Here is a 17,818-nt window from a genome sequence, read left to right as displayed (position 1 = left end):
TGGGAGCTTGATGAATGTGAATTAACGGAAAAAAATAAAACTGAAAAACCACATTGGAGGAAACCAAATCATAGAAAACCAATTTTAAGGAAATGCAAATTAATAGAAAAAGGAAACATTTTAAAGGAAACATAAGGAAAATATGTTACACATGCAGGTGCAGTTTAGGACTAGTGAGGGTAGAGTTCAAGGTCTTGAGGCTTTTAAGGATTCATGGATGGGTGGTGGTTAAGGGCAGGGAGGGTTTTATGGGGTTCAGGAATGGGTGGAGTTTAGGGATGGTGAGAGGTTTCAAGGGGGCAGGGGCGGGTAAGGTTTTTGTTCAAGAATGGGTATTCGGGTGGTGAAGGGTTCTAGTGTTTAGAGATGGCTGGCGTGTAGGGGTACAGAGGGCTTTTAGGGTTCAGAGGTGGCTGGAGTGTACGGTTACAGAGGGCTTTTAGGGTTCAGAGGTGACTGGAGTGTAGGGGTACAGAGGGCTTTTAGGGTTCAGAGGTGGCTGGAGTGCAGGGGGTAGAGAGGGCTTTTAGGGTTCGGATGTGGCTGGAGTGTAGGGGTACAGAGGGCTTTTAGGGTTCAGAGATGGCTGGAGTGCAGGGGTACAGAGGGCTTTAAGGGTTCAGAGGTGGCTGGAGTGCAGGGGGTTCAGAGGTGGCTGGAATATAGGGGTACAGAGGGGTTTTAGGGTTCAGAGATGGCTGGAGTGTAGGGGTACAGGGGGGTTTTAGGGTTCAGAGGTGGCTGGAGTGTAGGGGTACAGAGGGGTTTTAGGGTTCAGAGATGGCTGGAGTGTAGGGGTCGAGAGGAGTTTTTAGGGTTCAGAGATAGCTGGAGTGCAGGGGGTAGAGCGGGCTTTTAGGGGTCATAGGTGGCTGGAGTGCAGGGGGTACAGACGGCTTTTAGGGTTCATAGGTGGCTGGAGTGCAGGGGGTACAGAGGGCTTTTAGGTTTCAGAGGTAGCTGGAGTGTAGGGGTACAGAGGGCTTTTAGGGTTCAGAGATGGCTGGAGTACAGAGGGCTTTAGGGTTCAGAGGTGGCTGGAGTGCAGGGGGTTCAGAGGTGGCTGGAATATAGGGGTACAGAGGGGTTTTAGGGTTCAGAGGTGGCTGAGTGCAGGGGTACAGAGGGGTTTTAGGGTTCAGAGATGGCTGGAGTGTAGAGGTACAGAGGGGTTTTAGGGTTCAGAGGTGGCTGGAGTGTAGGGGTACAGAGGGGTTTTAGGGTTCAGAGGTGGCTGGAGTGTAGGGGTACAGAGGGCTTTTAGGGTTCAGAGGTGGCTGAAGTGTAGGGGTACAGAGGGCTTTTAGGGTTCAGAGGTGGCTGGAGTGTAGGGGTACAGAGGGCTTTTAGGGTTCAGAGGTGGCTGAAGTGTAGGGGTACAGAGGGCTTTTAGGGTTCAGAGGTGGCTGGAGTGTAGGGGTACAGAGGGCTTTTAGGGTTCAGAGGTGGCTGGAGTGTAGGGGTACAGAGGGGTTTTAGGGTTCAGAGGTGGCTGCAGTGCAGGGGGTACAGAGGGGTTTTAGGGTTCAGAGGTGGCTGGAGTGTAGGGGTACAGAGGGGTTTTAGGGTTCAGAGGTGGCTGCAGTGTAGGGGTACAGAGGGGTTTTAGGGTTCAGAGGTGGCTGAGTGCAGGGGTACAGAGGGGTTTTAGGGTTCAGAGGTGGCTGAGTGCAGGGGTACAGAGGGTTTTAGGGTTCAAAGGTGGCTGAGTGCAGGGGTACAGAGGGGTTTTAGGGTTCAGAGATGGCTGGAGTGTAGGGGTACAGATGGCTTTTAGGGTTCAGAGATGGCTGGAGTGTAGGGGTACAGAGGGGATTTAGGGTTCAGAGGTGGCTGGAGTGTAGGGGTACAGAGGGCTTTTAGGGTTCAGAGGTGGCTGGAGTGCAGGGGTACAGAGGGGTTTTAGGGTTCAGAGGTGGCTGCAGTGCAGGGGTACAGAGGGGTTTTAGGGTTCAGAGGTGGCTGAGTGCAGGGGTACAGAGGGGTTTTAGGGTTCAGAGGTGGCTGGAGTGTAGGGGTACAGAGGGGTTTTAGGGTTCAGAGGTGGCTGGAGTGTAGGGGTACAGAGGGCTTTTAGGATCCAGGGATGGGTGTAATTTAGAAATGGTGAGGGGTGTTTAGGGGACAGGGGTGTATGGTTTGGGGGTGCTGAGTGTTTAAGGGGAGGGACGGATGGTGTTTAGCGGTGGCGAGGGTGAAGATATTAAAAGCATCCAAAGCAATTGTTTGAGAATGTAAATGATAAAAATCTGTACTGAGGTCCCATGAACCAGAGCAGTGAAGGAGGTTCCTCCCACAAAACTGTCTCTGAAAGTTAGACATGAAACCATTGTATTTACCCCTTAATAAATAAGTATTCTAAAGCCAATTTTGAACAAAAATACATTCTATGAAGTGGTTTCTATGAAATTGTACGTCACTCATTCTGGAAATGTCCATTAAGCCGCTTGGATGCAATGGTTTCCCAGTAATGGTATTCCATGAAATCCTTTTTTCTCTGAAATCACGTACAAAAGTGCAGCTGCCTCTGCAGCGGCTGCTGAGACGACTTGCAAGCTAACCTTCCTCTTTGGGTTTGCCTCTTGTAGTACCCTATGTATCACGCACCCCCGCCGCTGCCTCTCATCTACGCCATGGAGACAGACACTCCAACTGCAGAGGACATCCAATTACTGAAGAAGACGATGGAGACCGAGGCTGTGCAGGTCAGCAAAGGATCTCCTTTCTCACAACCTCTTGCTTCCGCCACTTCCATTGCACATCATCTGTCGCCATCTAGCTGCAAGGCCCAGTACAGCCCCCCAGGACCCTGCCTTCCATCCGCTTAGTGCAAGTCTGTGCCTATCCTGTCCTTTGGCTCCGGCCTCCCGCTGTACCTCGGAGGGGGCGCTCAGTGTTGTATCATGCCTCCATAAGCTAGCCTGGTGCATCTCCCACTGTGTCGTCATTGTGCTTCAAGGGTTCTTACTGCACATACTCTCGTAGTGCATTACTAACAGTGTTTTTTCACTGTATTGTCCTAGTTTGTCAGGAAGAATGTTATGTCTTATCGATGCGTCATGACTGATACCCACCTGTTCTGTCACTCTAGTAGAAGCAGTGTTATTTCACTTGTACTGTCCCTGTGTATCTGATAGAGACATCTAGTTGCAGATTCCTTACCTTAGAATTTCCCCCAGGAATCAGTCTGGATCCAGAGATTTTTCTTGAGCAGTACCCCTTTGTGCCATTAGGTAGTGTTGATCAGCTCCCCATCCATTGGTAGTGGCATTTGCCCTGGAAATGACATTGAGGGTCCTATATAGTCACCACCAGGGCGCGCTGATGTCAGTTATTTTTCTTTCTGCACCAGCCAGCAATGATCTGACCTTTTTCGACTTTGTTCAAGTTTTCTCGAGTTATTCATTTCTGATGCATCGAGGATGTCATAGAGGAAGACCCGATTCAAGCCCTGCGTGGGCTGTCATCACAGTGTCCGTGACGGATCTGCACCTTGTGTGCCTTTGGTGCCTGGAGCGCGAACACGACCTGAAGTCATGCTCAGAGTGTCAGGCCAAGCATCCGAAGGCTTTGGGGGAGTGGTCCCTGAAGCTCATGGCAGCCCAGCACTCAGCTCCGCGTAAGCTCTGGTCTCAGGTGAGACGGACGGTCTTGGGATCGGTCCCAGCATCCCCCTTCATCGTTGTTACACTCCAAGTCCTCGGACAATCGAGTAAGTCAAGCATAAGAAATCAAAGAAGGCTAAGTGCTCTTCAACTCACATTTCTGCTTCCCTTCGTCCGTCGAAATGAGGGAGCATGTCACTCTAGGCCTCCCTCTGTGAAGCCTGCATCTGGGCAGACTTCGCGCCTTGCCAAGTTTCCGGGAGCTGAAGCTACCACTGCCCAATTAAGAGTTTTATGAGGCCATGCGTCTCATTTTTGGGCAGTCCGACACCGCTAGAGCACCTTCGGGCCCTGCTGAGTCGGGAGGGGCCCTTTCAGGTTCCACGCCGGTGGCTTCAGCCTCGAACCTGAGGAGCACCCATGGATCCATGCTTGGGTCCAGGACCATGTCTGTCGTACCACTTTGACCTTCCCTGATGCCGGTCTTGATGTCGGCGCTCCTGGCACTGCTCATCGCCCCCCCAAAGCGGCACCACCATCCCCATTCTCATTGCTGACTCTGACACAGACCTGGATGGTGTTGTACAACACACTCTGGCGCCAGAAGAGGCCTGGCCTCCTCTGTTGCATCCTGAGCCTTTTCCCTATGTGCAGGTTACGATGAGGAACGAGAGCAGTTGTTGTACCCTTTGGAATACCACATCCAGCACCCTATGGACTGACATACAGACTTGGTTAAAGCCAGTGGATTGGATACCTCCCCAGATGCTGGCATGCTTTCTGTGGCTACGGAGGAGGGAGTGTCATATTCTATGGTGGTGCGAAGAGCAGCTGAGGTCCTGGACCTTGAATTGCCTTTGGTGGCGGTCAGGACTACCCTCCTGATGGAGGTGCTTCATCCTCCACACCTGGCTCCCCTTCAGCGAAGCCCTCACAGATGTCCTACTGGGTACTTGGTCCAAACCCAGCACAGGGGCTCCTGTGAACAGGACAATTGCCCGCTGCCATCACCCTAACCCGGGCACGCCCAAGTTTTCTTAGGCAGCACTCCTTTTCTGGCTACAGAAGTGGCACCCACAGGGTTGTGGAATTTAACAAAATATCTACATGTCCATGGGACAGGGTGCGTTCGTAATCTACTTGTCCTGTAAAAAATCCACTGTCCCTTTGGTGCCGATTAGTGCAGCGAAAAATTATGGCACCAATTTCCATTATGTAATAGCTCTGGTAATAGTCTCTCTGATTATGCCAGGGCTCATACAATCGTACAGTTTGAATACTAGCAATTTCCTTTTGCCACCTCTCCACAGATCAGATACTGGGGCCGGAAGTAGCGGTGAGCAATAGTTCCAGAGATGGAATGCCCGTATGAGTCTGTGGAAACCTACTAACTTGTATGTTTCACGGATTTTCACCAGCTCTTCTTTGGTCTTTTTCCATACTGAGAAAGGTTGGAAATTTACTCCTGACAAGGGCAGAAGTAAAACTTCTCACAGGGTTGAGAACAAAAATGGTTGGAGGAAAGTGAACTTGTAAACGCTCAACAAATATTCACGTGAGCAAATCTTCACATGCATAGTTGCTCATGCTACAATGCAGTTCACAAATATTTTCTAGGAGTACGATTCCCTATCCTACTTCTGTAAATTCTTGTGAATTCACAAAATTCTTAAATCTGCTCTAATGTAAGGACATATCCCAAAGATGCACTTTTGTGACTTTCTTTAAGAATTGGGCCCCTAGTTAGGTCCGATGTTAACCAACACCTTTTGTTTTTATTAAAATTCTCTCTATCGCTGGCTCCACTGTGAGTGGTAGCATTCTGCTTTTTCACAAGGAGTATATCTGCACACACAGTAGTTTTGTTCAGTGCCGGGGACTACTGATCAGTGTGTGCTTTTTGAGACCAAAAAATATTTTTTCTTTTTGCCAATGTTTGCTGTAAAGATGCAGGCCTGGCTTGGCAATACATTTTTACCAAAACCTTGTCAAAACAAGACATGCATTGACAAAACCAAAAGGCTGACTACCAATGTCAGACCTGTTGCCTTTGCCAATGCTTGTTTATTTTCATGTTTCCCATAATCTTGTTAAATATGATTATACTGATTTTCCATTATATTTTTAGCATATATCAACACATTTTACTTAAGGAAGCTTCAAAGAAATGGTACCTAAAATTTCACAGATTAGCAAAACGATTTTTTCCTAGTAGCATTTTTGTGAACGTTTTATTTTGAAAGCTAAGAATCAGACTTGCTTTCAAGCTTCTTCAAATATTTGCATCTGATCAGAGCGTGTTCTGGGAGCATCATACATAGTGTCATATTGTTAAACTTTGCAAACGTCTCCGCACATTTTTATAATGGAACCAATGTCATTAGTGCAGTCCAAGCTTACAACATTTCTTTATAGCACTCACCCTAATAATGAAGGCTTTGCATTAATGAACCATGAATACAAGTTCAAACACCATTAACATAGGGACACAAATATTGAGACAGTGCCCTTCCCATATCCATTATGTTATGCTGTCCTAACAGCCAAAGGGTTTGTGCCTCAGGGGGTTGGGCCTACTTGTCCTAAGGGCAAAATAAACATCAAAACTTGTAGTCCTTGACCCCAAACAATATTTCCTAGGTGTCGGGCTATAGGAATTCCACATCCCTGACCCAGCCGTATCCATTCCCGTCCAGCTCCCGTACAGCACATGCTGCCTAGCCTCTGCTTGGCTGGGGACAAGGGATCCACCGCCCTTGTGGATCAGAGGGCCAGCGGACTGGCCAGTCCACTACCTCCCTCTCCTCCAGCTGCCTTCAAACCTACCTATTCTGACTCTTCCCCACCAGAGACCATTCGGAGGCAGGATTCACCATCTCCTGCTCCGTTGGTAATCCTTCACGTCAGACAGGTAGGTTTTGCAGATAGTCAAAAGGGGCTACTCCCTCCCTTTCAAGACTGCTTCTCCATCCATGCCACCATCCTATGGTCGGATGACAAAGGATCACTTGGCGCTTCTCCGACAGGACGTTACTGCTCTCTTGGCCAAGGGAGCCCATAGAAAGGGTCCCTATGCCAGAAGTAGGTTGTGGTTGTTAACCCTGTTACTTTCTGGTAACCAAAAAGGACAAGAGCCTATGACCTATCCTTGACCTTTGGACGCTTAATCTCTTCCTGAAGAAAGAGAAGTTCAAAATGCTCGCTCTGGCTCAGGTTCTATCTGCCTTGGACCCAGGAGACCGCATGGTAGCGTTGGACTTGCAGGACGCTTATTGCCATATTCCCGTTCTACCTGACCACAGACATTACTTGCGGTTCACAGTAGGCCACGAGCACTTTCAGTTTACTGTGCTCCCTTTTGTTCTTCCAGTGTCCATCTGCGCAGATCAGGGTTTTCAGCCTTCCCAATTCTTGACTGGCTGTTAAAGGTGAGCTCACCCAAGACTGTCTCCCACCGACAGACTACGGTGGACGCCCTGCATTTGCTGGGGTTTACTATCAACGTGCCAGTGTCACACCTGACTCCCTCTCAGATGCTCCCTTTCATCTGAGCTGTTCTGGACAGTGCAGTTTCGGGCTTATCCTCCCTAGCAGCGACTCCAGGATATTCAGGCTATGATAGTTGTTTCCGTCTCAATCCTGGATATTGGTGAAAATGAACCTAAGGCTGCTGAGCCTCATGGCCTCCTGCTGGTGACACGTCAGGTGGCATATGCGGGCTCTGCAGTGGGACCTGAAGGACCATTGGAGGTCCAGTGGGCGTAGCTTCAGGGAAATCTCCCCAACTTGGTCCAGATCTCAGAGAGAACTGTGCAAGATCTGCAGATCCCTTTCCCTTCCCCAACTAGATCTGACAGTAGTGACCGATGTGTCACATCAAGGATGGGGCGGCTATCTGGGAAGGTGATCAGAGACATCTGGTCTCTGACAGAGTCCTGACTCCACATCAACCTGCTCGAAATTCATGCGATCAGATTAGTATTACGTCTCTCTCAAAAGAAAGGCAGTGCAGGTGTTCAGACAACACCACTGCCGTGTGGCTCTGCAATGGGTAGGGCGGGGTAGGGTCGTGGACCCTTTGTCAGGAGGCTCTGCACCTCTAGACATGGCTAGAACAGGGCATGTCCTTGGTGCTTCAACATCTGGCAGGCTGTCTGAGCACCAGAACAAACAACCTCAGCCAACAGTGCTTAGGCGCTCAGGAGTGGCGTCTCCATCTGGAGGTGGCACAGGATCAGACTTGTCGAGTTCCCTTCAGTCCTTATCTGGATGGGATCCTGTAGAAGTCGCAATGACTTTAATTTCTTGATCCACACAGTGAAGGCCACAGCATTGATTTGTCTTTGCTCCAGGGACTTTTGCCTGTTCCGGCTGAAAATTCCTGCAGGTGGTAGAACACAGGCTAGTGCTGCTTCCCATTAAGTGTGTAGTCGCCGCGCATGAAGACCTCTTGGTATATGGGTCTTTATCTCTTTCTGAAAGGTGTCTTTAACCATTTATAGGCACTTCACTCTTCCACTGTCCTGAGGAGGCCCATACATGACGGGCCAAAACGTGTTGACACCTTTATCGAAGGAGTTCTTTGAATGAGAGACGTATTTACTCATTTTTGGTACTCACACTGAATAAGAGAGGATGGGAGTGTCCTTGTTGTGTAACTCATCTATAAATTGTCTCCTACTTAGATTGTCTGTGAAAGGAGGCTAACAGCCTGTAGGAAGCTGGCCTGGTGTGTGGTGGGTACCCAAGGTACTTACACCTTATACCAGGTCCAGGTATCCACTCAGTGAAGTGTAGCCATTATCTAGCAGCCAGGCTCTCTAGAGGTAGCTGTGGATGAGCAGCCAAGGCTTATCTCAGATACACGCAAAGACCGTGCAGAACCACTGTAGTCACACAGCACTTACACAAACGAATGAAATCGCTCAGTGTTAAAAAAAATAAAGATACTTTTTGTTTGGAACATACCACAAATTACTGGAAGGGCAATCAGAAATAGGCATAGAAAAGGTTAGAAAACAGCGCAAATAGCAATAACCAATAGTGACCCTAGGGTGAACCCAAACCATATACTAAAAAAGTGGAATGCGAACACAGGTCCCCCACCTAGGTAAGTGGAAAGGTAGAGGGGAGTACTAGAAAACCAGAGGTAAGTTACATAGTAACCCCCAGCGACCAGGAAAGCAGAAGTAAATCACTGGAATTTCCCCAAACCAGCCAAAAGGAGGAAAAAGAAGACACTCAGACAAGACTGCAAGAAACCAGCAGTTGATTCCTGAAGACCTGGGAGAGAGGGGACCAAGTCCACGAGTCAGTCGAGTCCGTGAGGTGTAGGAGCTACTACCCACTCAGCTGTTCTTGTAGGAGTTCGTCGACGGTGATGAAGGACAGGTCAGCACTGCAGCCCTGGAGCCGGAGGCGAGTTCCTGATGGATGCAGATGTCCCACGCTGGAGTGAAGTTTTGCAGACTGGTGTTGGTGCAGGAATTCCACTAACAAGCCTTGGCCAGCCTTGGCAAGGGTTTGGGGAAAAGTGCTGTTGCTGGGGACCAGCAATGCCCAGAAGGACTCAGCCCAGGGAGGGGGAGTCACAGGAGACCCTCAGCGTCGCAGAGAGTCCACAGGAGTAGAGACAGCACCGACAGGAGTCCCACAGGACGGGGACACAGGAGTCGCAGAAGGAGCTCACGCAGCAGCACGAAAGAGGATCCCACGCCATAGGAGAACCACGCAGGAGGCTGTGCTTTGCAGGAAGGAGTGCTGGGGACTGGAGCTGCACGTCACTAGAAGATCCCTTGGAGGAGATGCAAAAAAGCCATGGCAGCTGCAAAGAACGCAGTGTACCGGGGTAATGTCCTGCTTGGGAAGGCAAAGGCTTACCTTCACCAAAGTTGGACAGCTGGCAGAGAGGACCAAGAGGACTACTCCGGACCACCACCCGTGATGCGGGATCCACGCAGCCAGTCGCTTGCTGTATGTGCCTGCGGTTGCAGGGGAGTGTGACCCCTTCATTCTTGTCTTGTGCACGCCCGGGGAAATGTTACAAAGCTGGCAGGAGTCGTGGAAACAAAGTTGCAGAAGAGTCGTCTTTGTTGATTGCAACGTTGTCGGTTCCTGGAGGGTCCAGTCGTGGTTCCAGTGGCCAGAAGTCGAAGTGGAGGTTGCAAAGGAATCCTGCTGGAGTCTTTCAAGCCAAATCTGAGGACCCACCCAAGAGAGAGACCCTATATAGCCCCAAAAGGGGAATTGGTCACCTAGCCTAGTGACCTATCGGGGAGCTCTGACGTCACCTGCCTGACCTGGCCACTCAGATGCTCCCAGAGTTCCCAGAGAATCAAGATAGCAGAACCCAGTGACCCTCTGGGCACCACCCCGGGGGTGGACGCACCAGAACAGGGACTGGAGGACCCTGAACCGGTGTGGACTGGTTTATGTATGGAGGGCACCAAATGTGCCTTTCAAAGCAAACCAGTGGCTTGGGGAGGCTAGCCCTCCCAAGCCAGTCACACCTATTTCCAAAGGGAGAGGGTGTTACCTCCCTCTCCCAAAGGAAATCCTTTGTTCTGCCTTCCTGGGCTTGATCGGATCAAGTAGCAGGAGGGCAGAAACCTGTCTGAGACCTAGCAGCAGCTGGGCTGCCCGGAAAACCCTGTTAGACTGGTGGTAGCAATGTTTGGGGTCCTCTGAGGAACCCCCAGAGTGCCTGCAATCATACTTCTAATACTTGCAACAGTATTGGGGTATGATTCTGACATGTTTGATACCAAATATGCCCAGGTTCGGAGTTACCATTAAGTAGCTGGACATAGGTAGTGAACTATGTCCAGTACACATGTAAATTGACGTCCCCGTCCAGGAAAATGGATCTGGAGTTTGTGGGGGCACCTCTGCTAGTGCAGGGGTGCCCTCACTCACAGGTACCTGCACCCAGCCCTATGGACTGAGAGGACCTACCATACGGGGTGACTTATAGTGACCTGGTGCAGTGACCTGTAGTGAAAACGGGTGCATGCACATGGTTTACGGAGACTGCAATGGCAGGCCTGCAGAACCCGTCGCATGGGCTCCCTATGGGCGGCAGAATAACTGATGCAGCCCATAGGGATCCCCTGGAACCCAAATGCCCTGGGGGCATAGGTACCATATACCAGGGACTTACATGGTTGTGGGGGGGGGGGAGAGGTGGCAATATGTCAGTAATGGGAAGGAAAAGGTACAATTTACAGGAGAGCAAAACTACTGGGGTCCTGGTTAGCAGGATCCCAGTAGACACAGTCAAGCACACTTACAACAGGCAGGCACCCAAGCTAGAAAGAGGGCACTTTCCTACACAGCCACACTATATGAACTGCATTGGAACTTTGGAGTTAGGTTGTTTTCGCCACAATTTGTTGCTTCAGCCAGGAGTCTGGCATGTTTGTCGTTTTGTACTTTAAATTTCAGATGCTATTACATAGAGAGATGGGTTTTTCTGCTGTTTAACAGAATAAAATATTTCTTGTCTAAAGGAATTTTATGACCTGACCAGTGATCACTTTGTTTTCACTGATGCAACAGTTTGTTTGACATCCCCCTATATATCACTTTTTGTTGTATGTTATGTATATTATGTCCAGCGGATGAGCCTCCAGTCTCTACACCACAAGTGCCCACGCACTGCGCAGGTGCCAGTTCACTACTCCCAGTCCCTGCAGAGTATAACTTGGTCATTAGCTTTGGAAGTTCACCACTGCTGCCCGTCCTCACACTTGTTAATACTCTGAAAAGAAATGGGGCTGGATTGGACAGTATGAGAAACTCTGAAAGACCCAGGGTGTAAACAGCTGGTCTTAGTAAACTTCAAGGTGTTGGTGAGTCCCGCTTAGGACTCTACAAGTCCTAGGCACAAGAAGCACTGGTACAGGCTAGTAAATGCACTCTGGCCACCCCACCCCCTCTGTGCATTAACTAAGCTTTCTTGCCTTGCTCCTCTGCGGCGCTCTAGCAGTGAAAGGATCGTGCAGCATGAATTCTGCCTAAAAGCAGTTGTACAAGTGATGTCAAGTTAGCGCAGCACTCCAATGTGATTTGCAGAGACTGGCCCAAGAAAAGGAGCCGTAGTGTTTTGGGTTAGCTATGTATCTCCTAGTTGGTCCTCATGAAGAGCTTCCTATATACATGATGAATAGAGTACAGCACCGGTGACTGTCGCCACCGACAGACGCTGTTACTGTACGCCTTTAATATCCCTATGTAAACCTGTGATGTCCACCGGGTAGAACAGTGGCATTTACATGTCCACCTTTGTAGGTCAGCACCTATTCAAGTGTGAGTCTTTGGTGCATGCTTGGAGTTCTTGAATTTTGTTTCTTGCCTGATTTTAACAATATTTCGTATTAATAGTCTGGGTGGACTATTTCCTGTCCGCGACACTAGTACAAAGAGATCGTGAGTTGGTTGTTCAGAAATAGTAGGCTTGCTAAGTGACTGCAGTTCAGGAGAGCGATACATCCCACTTCTTGCATCTCTCTTGTAGAAAGAATTGTACTCATGTGTGATGAACGCAAGTGAACCCATCCAAGACCACAAGTCCCAAAGTTTAGTGATGTGCTTAATGAGATGCCTGAGACAGTAAACAGGGTGGCCTCTAAACCTGGCGCCTTAGAGTAATCTTAGTAACAGATCGAAACCTCCTTTAAAACAAGTGGAGTCTAATGCATATGAATTCTGTAAAATTGGATAAACTTTCTTGTTTTAAAGACAGTGACACTTGGAACTGGTGTTTTGCTCTCCTTGTCTAGCAGCTTTGCTACCCTATAGATTAAACGCAATTCTGGAACCCATTTAAATGATCCCTCAGTGTTAGCAGGGTGGGCCCCTTGCTTTTTTGAAACCCCTGGGATCCCTGCTCAGCTGCCCTTCTATCTGACTGTCAGATGACAGCTATCCCCAGCATAGAGCCTGCAGTCAGATTGTGTATTACTCTGTTTCCTGAGCTCAGCATATGCTATATCTGTTCAGGCAGGAAATGGCCTTGGTTGCTTCTTTTCTGGTCCCACTCACTGATTCTCTTTGCCTTTTAGATGCTGAAGGATATCAAGAAGGAGAAAGTGCTGATGCGCAGGAAGTCTGAGCTGCCTCAGGATGTCTACACTATTAAAGCTTTGGAATCTCATAAGCGAGCGGAAGAATTCCTCACTGCTAGCCAGGAGACGCTCTGACGTGCCTTCGAGACAGCCAGGGGCATTGCAGACCCCACTCTGCTATCAAAATTGACAAAAAAAAATATACACACAGTGCACTCCTTCCGTCAACCTAGGCAATGAACTCTTGGCCAGTGATTGTGATGAGCCTCTCCTGTCCTTCGCCATCCTTTCTCGCCTTTCTCGCTGTCCTCCATTGACTTTCATTTGTCTGCTCTTGTAGTGGGCTTCTCTGTCGAATCCATCTTCTGTTTTTGTTTATTCTCGCTTTGTGTCCTGTCTTATGTCTGCATTCTTGCCTTGCTCGTATTGACACCGGTATAGGGCGAAGGTAAGAATCCTGGCTCCCTGTATCGGCAATGGGAGATCTGCTCATCCCTTCCTTGTAGAACCACTGGACTTGCACTTGTAAGTGTGGGACAGCACCTCCTGTGTGTTGTACTGGGCCGATCCCTGGCCAAATCTGACATCTCTCGCCGTCCTTTTCCTTTGCGTGCCGAACCAGCCTTGGTTCTATTGTTGACCTACTCTTTCCTCCTTCCCTCTGCTCTAGTCACTGACAGATCTTGGTACTTCGCAGGATCAATGTATCTGTCGTCCCTCCACCCGGAGTGTCTGTCGGCCCTCCCTCCACCCGGAGTGTCTGTCGGCCCTCCCTCCACCCGGAGTGTCTGTCGTCCCTCCCTCCACCCGGAGTGTCTGTCGTCCCTCCCTCCACCCAGTGTGTCTGTCGTCCCTCCCTCCACCCCAGTGTGTCTGTCGTCCCTCCCTCCACCCCAGTGTGTCTGTCGTCCCTCCCTCCACCCCAGTGTGTCTGTCGTCCCTCCCTCCACCCCAGTGTGTCTGTCGTCCCTCCCTCCACCCCAGTGTGTCTGTCGTCCCTCCCTCCACCCCAGTGTGTCTGTCGTCCCTCCCTCCACCCCAGTGTGTCTGTCGTCCCTCCCTCCACCCCAGTGTGTCTGTCGTCCCTCCCTCCACCCCAGTGTGTCTGTCGTCCCTCCCTCCACCCCAGTGTGTCTGTCGTCCCTCCCTCCACCCCAGTGTGTCTGTCGTCCCTCCCTCCACCCCAGTGTGTCTGTCGTCCCTCCCTCCACCCAGTGTCTCTCGCCCCTCTGCTCCGTGTATCTGTCGCCCCTCCGCCCAGTGTCTCTCGCCCCTCTGCTCCGTGTATCTGTCGCCCCTCCGCCCAGTGTCTCGCGCCCCTCTGCTCCGTGTGTCTATCACCCCTCCGCCCAGTGTCTCGCGCCCCTCCGCCCAGTGTCTCGCGCCCCTCTGCTCCGTGTATCTGTCGCCCCTCCGCCCAGTGTCTCTCGCCCCTCCACTCCGTGTCTCCGTCACACCTCCACCCTTGCCAGCGGCACTTGACTCTGCAGTGACATGCCTGCTCCAGGTAGGAGCTCCTTTTTCTACACATCGGCTTATCTCGCTAGCTGTACGCTCTTGTGTGTCCCGAGATGAAGCCCTTGTGGAGAAGGGGAGTTTTCCAGTGGCTCTGACTCAGGCACACACCAGTGATTGGTGCCCTCAGGGAGGCGGGTGTGCAGTTGTTACTGGATGACTCTACTGGCAGCGCCAGTGTGGGCTGAGGCTTGTGTTGTGTGGTCAGTCCTGGGGGGGTTTCCCAGTTGTACACACTGTTGGCCTGTAGATGTGAATGTTCCTGGTATGCCTGGGTCTCCTTCGCCATACATAGTGATGGTTCCTGAGCTTGATTTCTTCTTCAGTCATTTAGTGTGAGGAGATTGGTACCTACTTCCTGAAGGTTTTTCTGTGACGCTGAGCACTGAACTGGAAAATGAAGTCAGAGAATAGAAAAATAGGCAGAAGAAAATGAGGCTTAGTCCAGGCTTGGGTAGGGCTAGAAGCACGAGGCGCGCCAGGTCCTGAGGGTAGCACCAGCTGTGGATTGAGTTCCCTTGATCTGTTGTATGTAACTACCTGTGGATGTCCAGAAAATCTTACATATATCCACTGCCCCTCTCCACCTTCCCTACGGTAGAGCTGCCTTGGAATAGTTCACCCCTCTTGGGAACTCACTAAATAAGATTGGTAACTGGCCATACAAGGAGCATTTTAGATGGGAACAGCCTTCATCTCAACATAAAACACCTATTTAAAAACTTCAGTGTGCCCCCGGAACTGGCAAAAATAGATATTACTGGACTACTGTAATCATGGCAAAGACACATTAATGCTGAAGAAGTGTGGGTAGGCAGTGCTCTTAATGAGTTTTAAGGAATGTCTTGGAACAGAAAGGCTGCATAAAACACCACTTAGGGAGCTCAGTGGAATAGCTCTGCACTGTCACGAGGTCACCCTGGGCTGGCTGGGCTGACATCGGCACAAGAATGTGCAACGGTGGCAAAGTATTATGTAAGGGAACGAAAACAGTGCTAGTCTGGGGCATAATTAACTCTTAGGGTCAAATAAATCTCTCGTCCTTCACAATATCTACTGATACAGCTGTATGCATTCATGGTTGTGCCTGAATGTTTGTGAGAGGGTAAGATACCAACTCGCGTGAGATCAGGAAGGTCAGGCTGGTCTTGTTGGACATTCCAGCTGTAGGTGCCCTCCTGTCCCTCTAAATGAGGACTCCATTAAGTAGAGTTTTTGTCCCTAACCTTCAGTGACCTCCCTGGTAGCCTGATGGGCTGCTGTCAGTGTGTGTAAGTAGACGCCATAGCTCCTAAGCTTGATACCTAGGTGACTTATCAGTGATCTCTCAAGTCAAATAAAAACCTCCAAAATATCAGTTGAAGTCTGTCCTCTCAGTGGCTGCCAGCAGCTAAAAGCAGTAGGCCTCAGCAGGCTTCCCTTGGTTGCCCAGGTGCCCTCTCAGCCAGGAATGTTGTGTGCGAGTTGTCTGAGTCTTATGGGTACGTTTTAGTACCAAGCTCTGAAAAGCTGAAAACACAGCTTTAACGTAAACATACGTATGTAAAGCCTTGTCACGCAAGAGCATCCATAGGATCACCTTATTCTAGAGATGCAATGGGCGCTTCTCTTTAATAACGGGTGATTGACACTAGGGTGATGAGTGGGGCTGGAGTTGGATAAAGATGCTGCTTATGAAGTCCACAAACTAGGGTACTGATAGACTTGTGTTGAGGGTTGGACTGTGACCACTGAATATATAGGAGGACCCTGGGTGAAACTGTTGGGCGTGTTATTCACATGAAGTTAATAGATCTACAAGACTAGCACATAGTCCTGTCCAACCTTCTGCTTAACTCCTCAGTGACAGAAGTTACTTCAGTCAAGATGTGCAGTGGGCAGGTAGAAAGTAAACACTGTGTTACCTGCCCCTGCTGTCACCGCGTCTCATGCAACTCCCACCCACTCACCTCGCCTTCATCTCCACAGCTCAGTCTTGTCTCTTCCCTCTAGAGCCTAAAAATGAGAACTATTTGTCTGCACAGATGAACAAGTGCCCTACTCCAGTATCTTCAGTTGTATTTCTAAAACTCTCTTAGGTCCCATCAAAAACTCTTGAACTTCAAGACGACCACTACATTCCAGACTTTGCTGGTTGTTCCTCTACCACTAACCCCATTAGTTCATAGCAGCGCCCTGTATTTTGTGTTTTTCATTACATTCATTTTTCTGTAAGACCTAACCTCGCCCCTGAGCAGGGTGAAGCAGCAGAAACACATATGTCCACATTTCTTTCGCAGTGCCCTTCCCTACACTCAGCAGCAAAAAGCAAGTTAGTTCTTATCAAACCTGTGCCGGTGTGGGTTGCTCTCGCAGGCATGCACTTCTAAATTTTATAACCACCGTGTCCTATCCACATATACACCAACCCCTCCTGTTTCGCACCAGTTTCCTACCAGACTCACTAGTTGGTTGTTTATGGATTGTAAATGGGCCTTGTTCCTTTCAGAAGAGGATTTTGTTCCTGCAGCAAATGTTTCACTTAACCTAAGATCACAAATACATGTCACAAATTTAAAAGCATCCCCATAGACACCTAGTAAGCCACAAAGGTCATTGTATATACTTCATTTAAAAGCTATGTCTCTTAGGCACACCTGTTTGTTCAAGTTAAAAAGGTTATCCTGGATAAGTGCACACCTCGTGCTTCTCAGCGCCACACTTGGCTGTGTTCTCTCAATCACTGGAGCTTCTGTCATTCTGCTGATTCCTAACAAGGTTCATACCTTCGCCCAAGAATCCTGTTTCCATACCTCATAACCACTATCCTTTCTGAAAGCTGGAGTCTCCTTTTATCCCAAAGCCTGGATAAACATTTTAAGTGTTGCTTCTCCAATGTACTTAATTCTGTGATGTGACAAAAAAAAGACTTCAGAATTGCACTTTATTAACAAGCTAAAGGATTTGATGTCTGACGCTGCTATTTTGGGGATGAGCCCTCTGACGAACCTTCTTCTTACCTGCCTGGATAACGCGCTCACGTTCCCGTCCCTATGCTGTCAGTATTGCATCCAGTGCAAGGTTGGATCAGCTCGTGTCCTCTCAGCTGTGAGAAGACGGAAAATGGGACTCTAGAACCTCCTTGGGTTGTCCTCTGTCTCATAGCGTCATGACAAGGGAAATACTAAACAGACCAATGAAATAGCATTCCCGACCTGACTAACACTATGCTGCTTCCAGGTCCTGTCTGTACATATGTTTTACTTTATTTTTAGGTAGCGTTACATAGTATGACAGGTCAGATTTTGTACAGATGTTCATGTATGTACAGAATAAAATAAAAAGTCTCATTAAAACTCTGGGATTTTTTTGAGTGATATACTTGACACTTATGTTGGCCAATTGCCTTGTTGTTTTTTCCTAGTAAAATTTAAGCCGGTCATCTTTAGTTACTCCAGTATTGAAACTTTCATAGATTCACATGCTTGTATCATTCTCCTTCATTGAGATGGGAGTCCCACAGTACCTTAGAAAAACAATGTAATGATGGCTTTAGACTAGAAAGGCCCGATGCCCTTCAGTTTAGTAACATATTCATTTGTAAAAAGTAAAAATAAAAGACCAAACTCCAGTGTTAGCTAATCAGGTTGCACC

The 17,818-nt window shown here is 49.1% G+C and overlaps 1 protein-coding gene across 3 annotated transcripts in view; it reads left to right on the top strand.

Annotated features, from left to right (window-relative positions):
• PPP2R5D (protein phosphatase 2 regulatory subunit B'delta) overlaps positions 1-17,523 on the top strand; it is a 501,712-nt gene extending 484,189 nt beyond the window's left edge. The window contains exons 15-16 of one of the 3 annotated variants that reach the window (XM_069236432.1): positions 2,589-2,705; positions 12,668-17,523. In XM_069236432.1, coding sequence (XP_069092533.1) covers positions 2,589-2,705; positions 12,668-12,805 — 255 coding nt within the window. In that variant the 3' untranslated portion in view covers positions 12,806-17,523. The remainder of the gene's footprint in view (positions 1-2,588; positions 2,706-12,667) is intronic. The other 2 variants (XM_069236433.1, XM_069236434.1) reach the window with 2 other exon arrangements.
• The last annotated feature ends 295 nt before the right edge of the window (positions 17,524-17,818 follow it).

Source organism: Pleurodeles waltl, chromosome 5, assembly GCF_031143425.1.
Source record: "Pleurodeles waltl isolate 20211129_DDA chromosome 5, aPleWal1.hap1.20221129, whole genome shotgun sequence".
NCBI classification, from domain to species: Eukaryota; Metazoa; Chordata; class Amphibia; order Caudata; family Salamandridae; genus Pleurodeles; species Pleurodeles waltl.
Note: the sequence above shows the minus strand (reverse complement) of the source record. Positions and strands in the feature narration are given on the sequence as shown.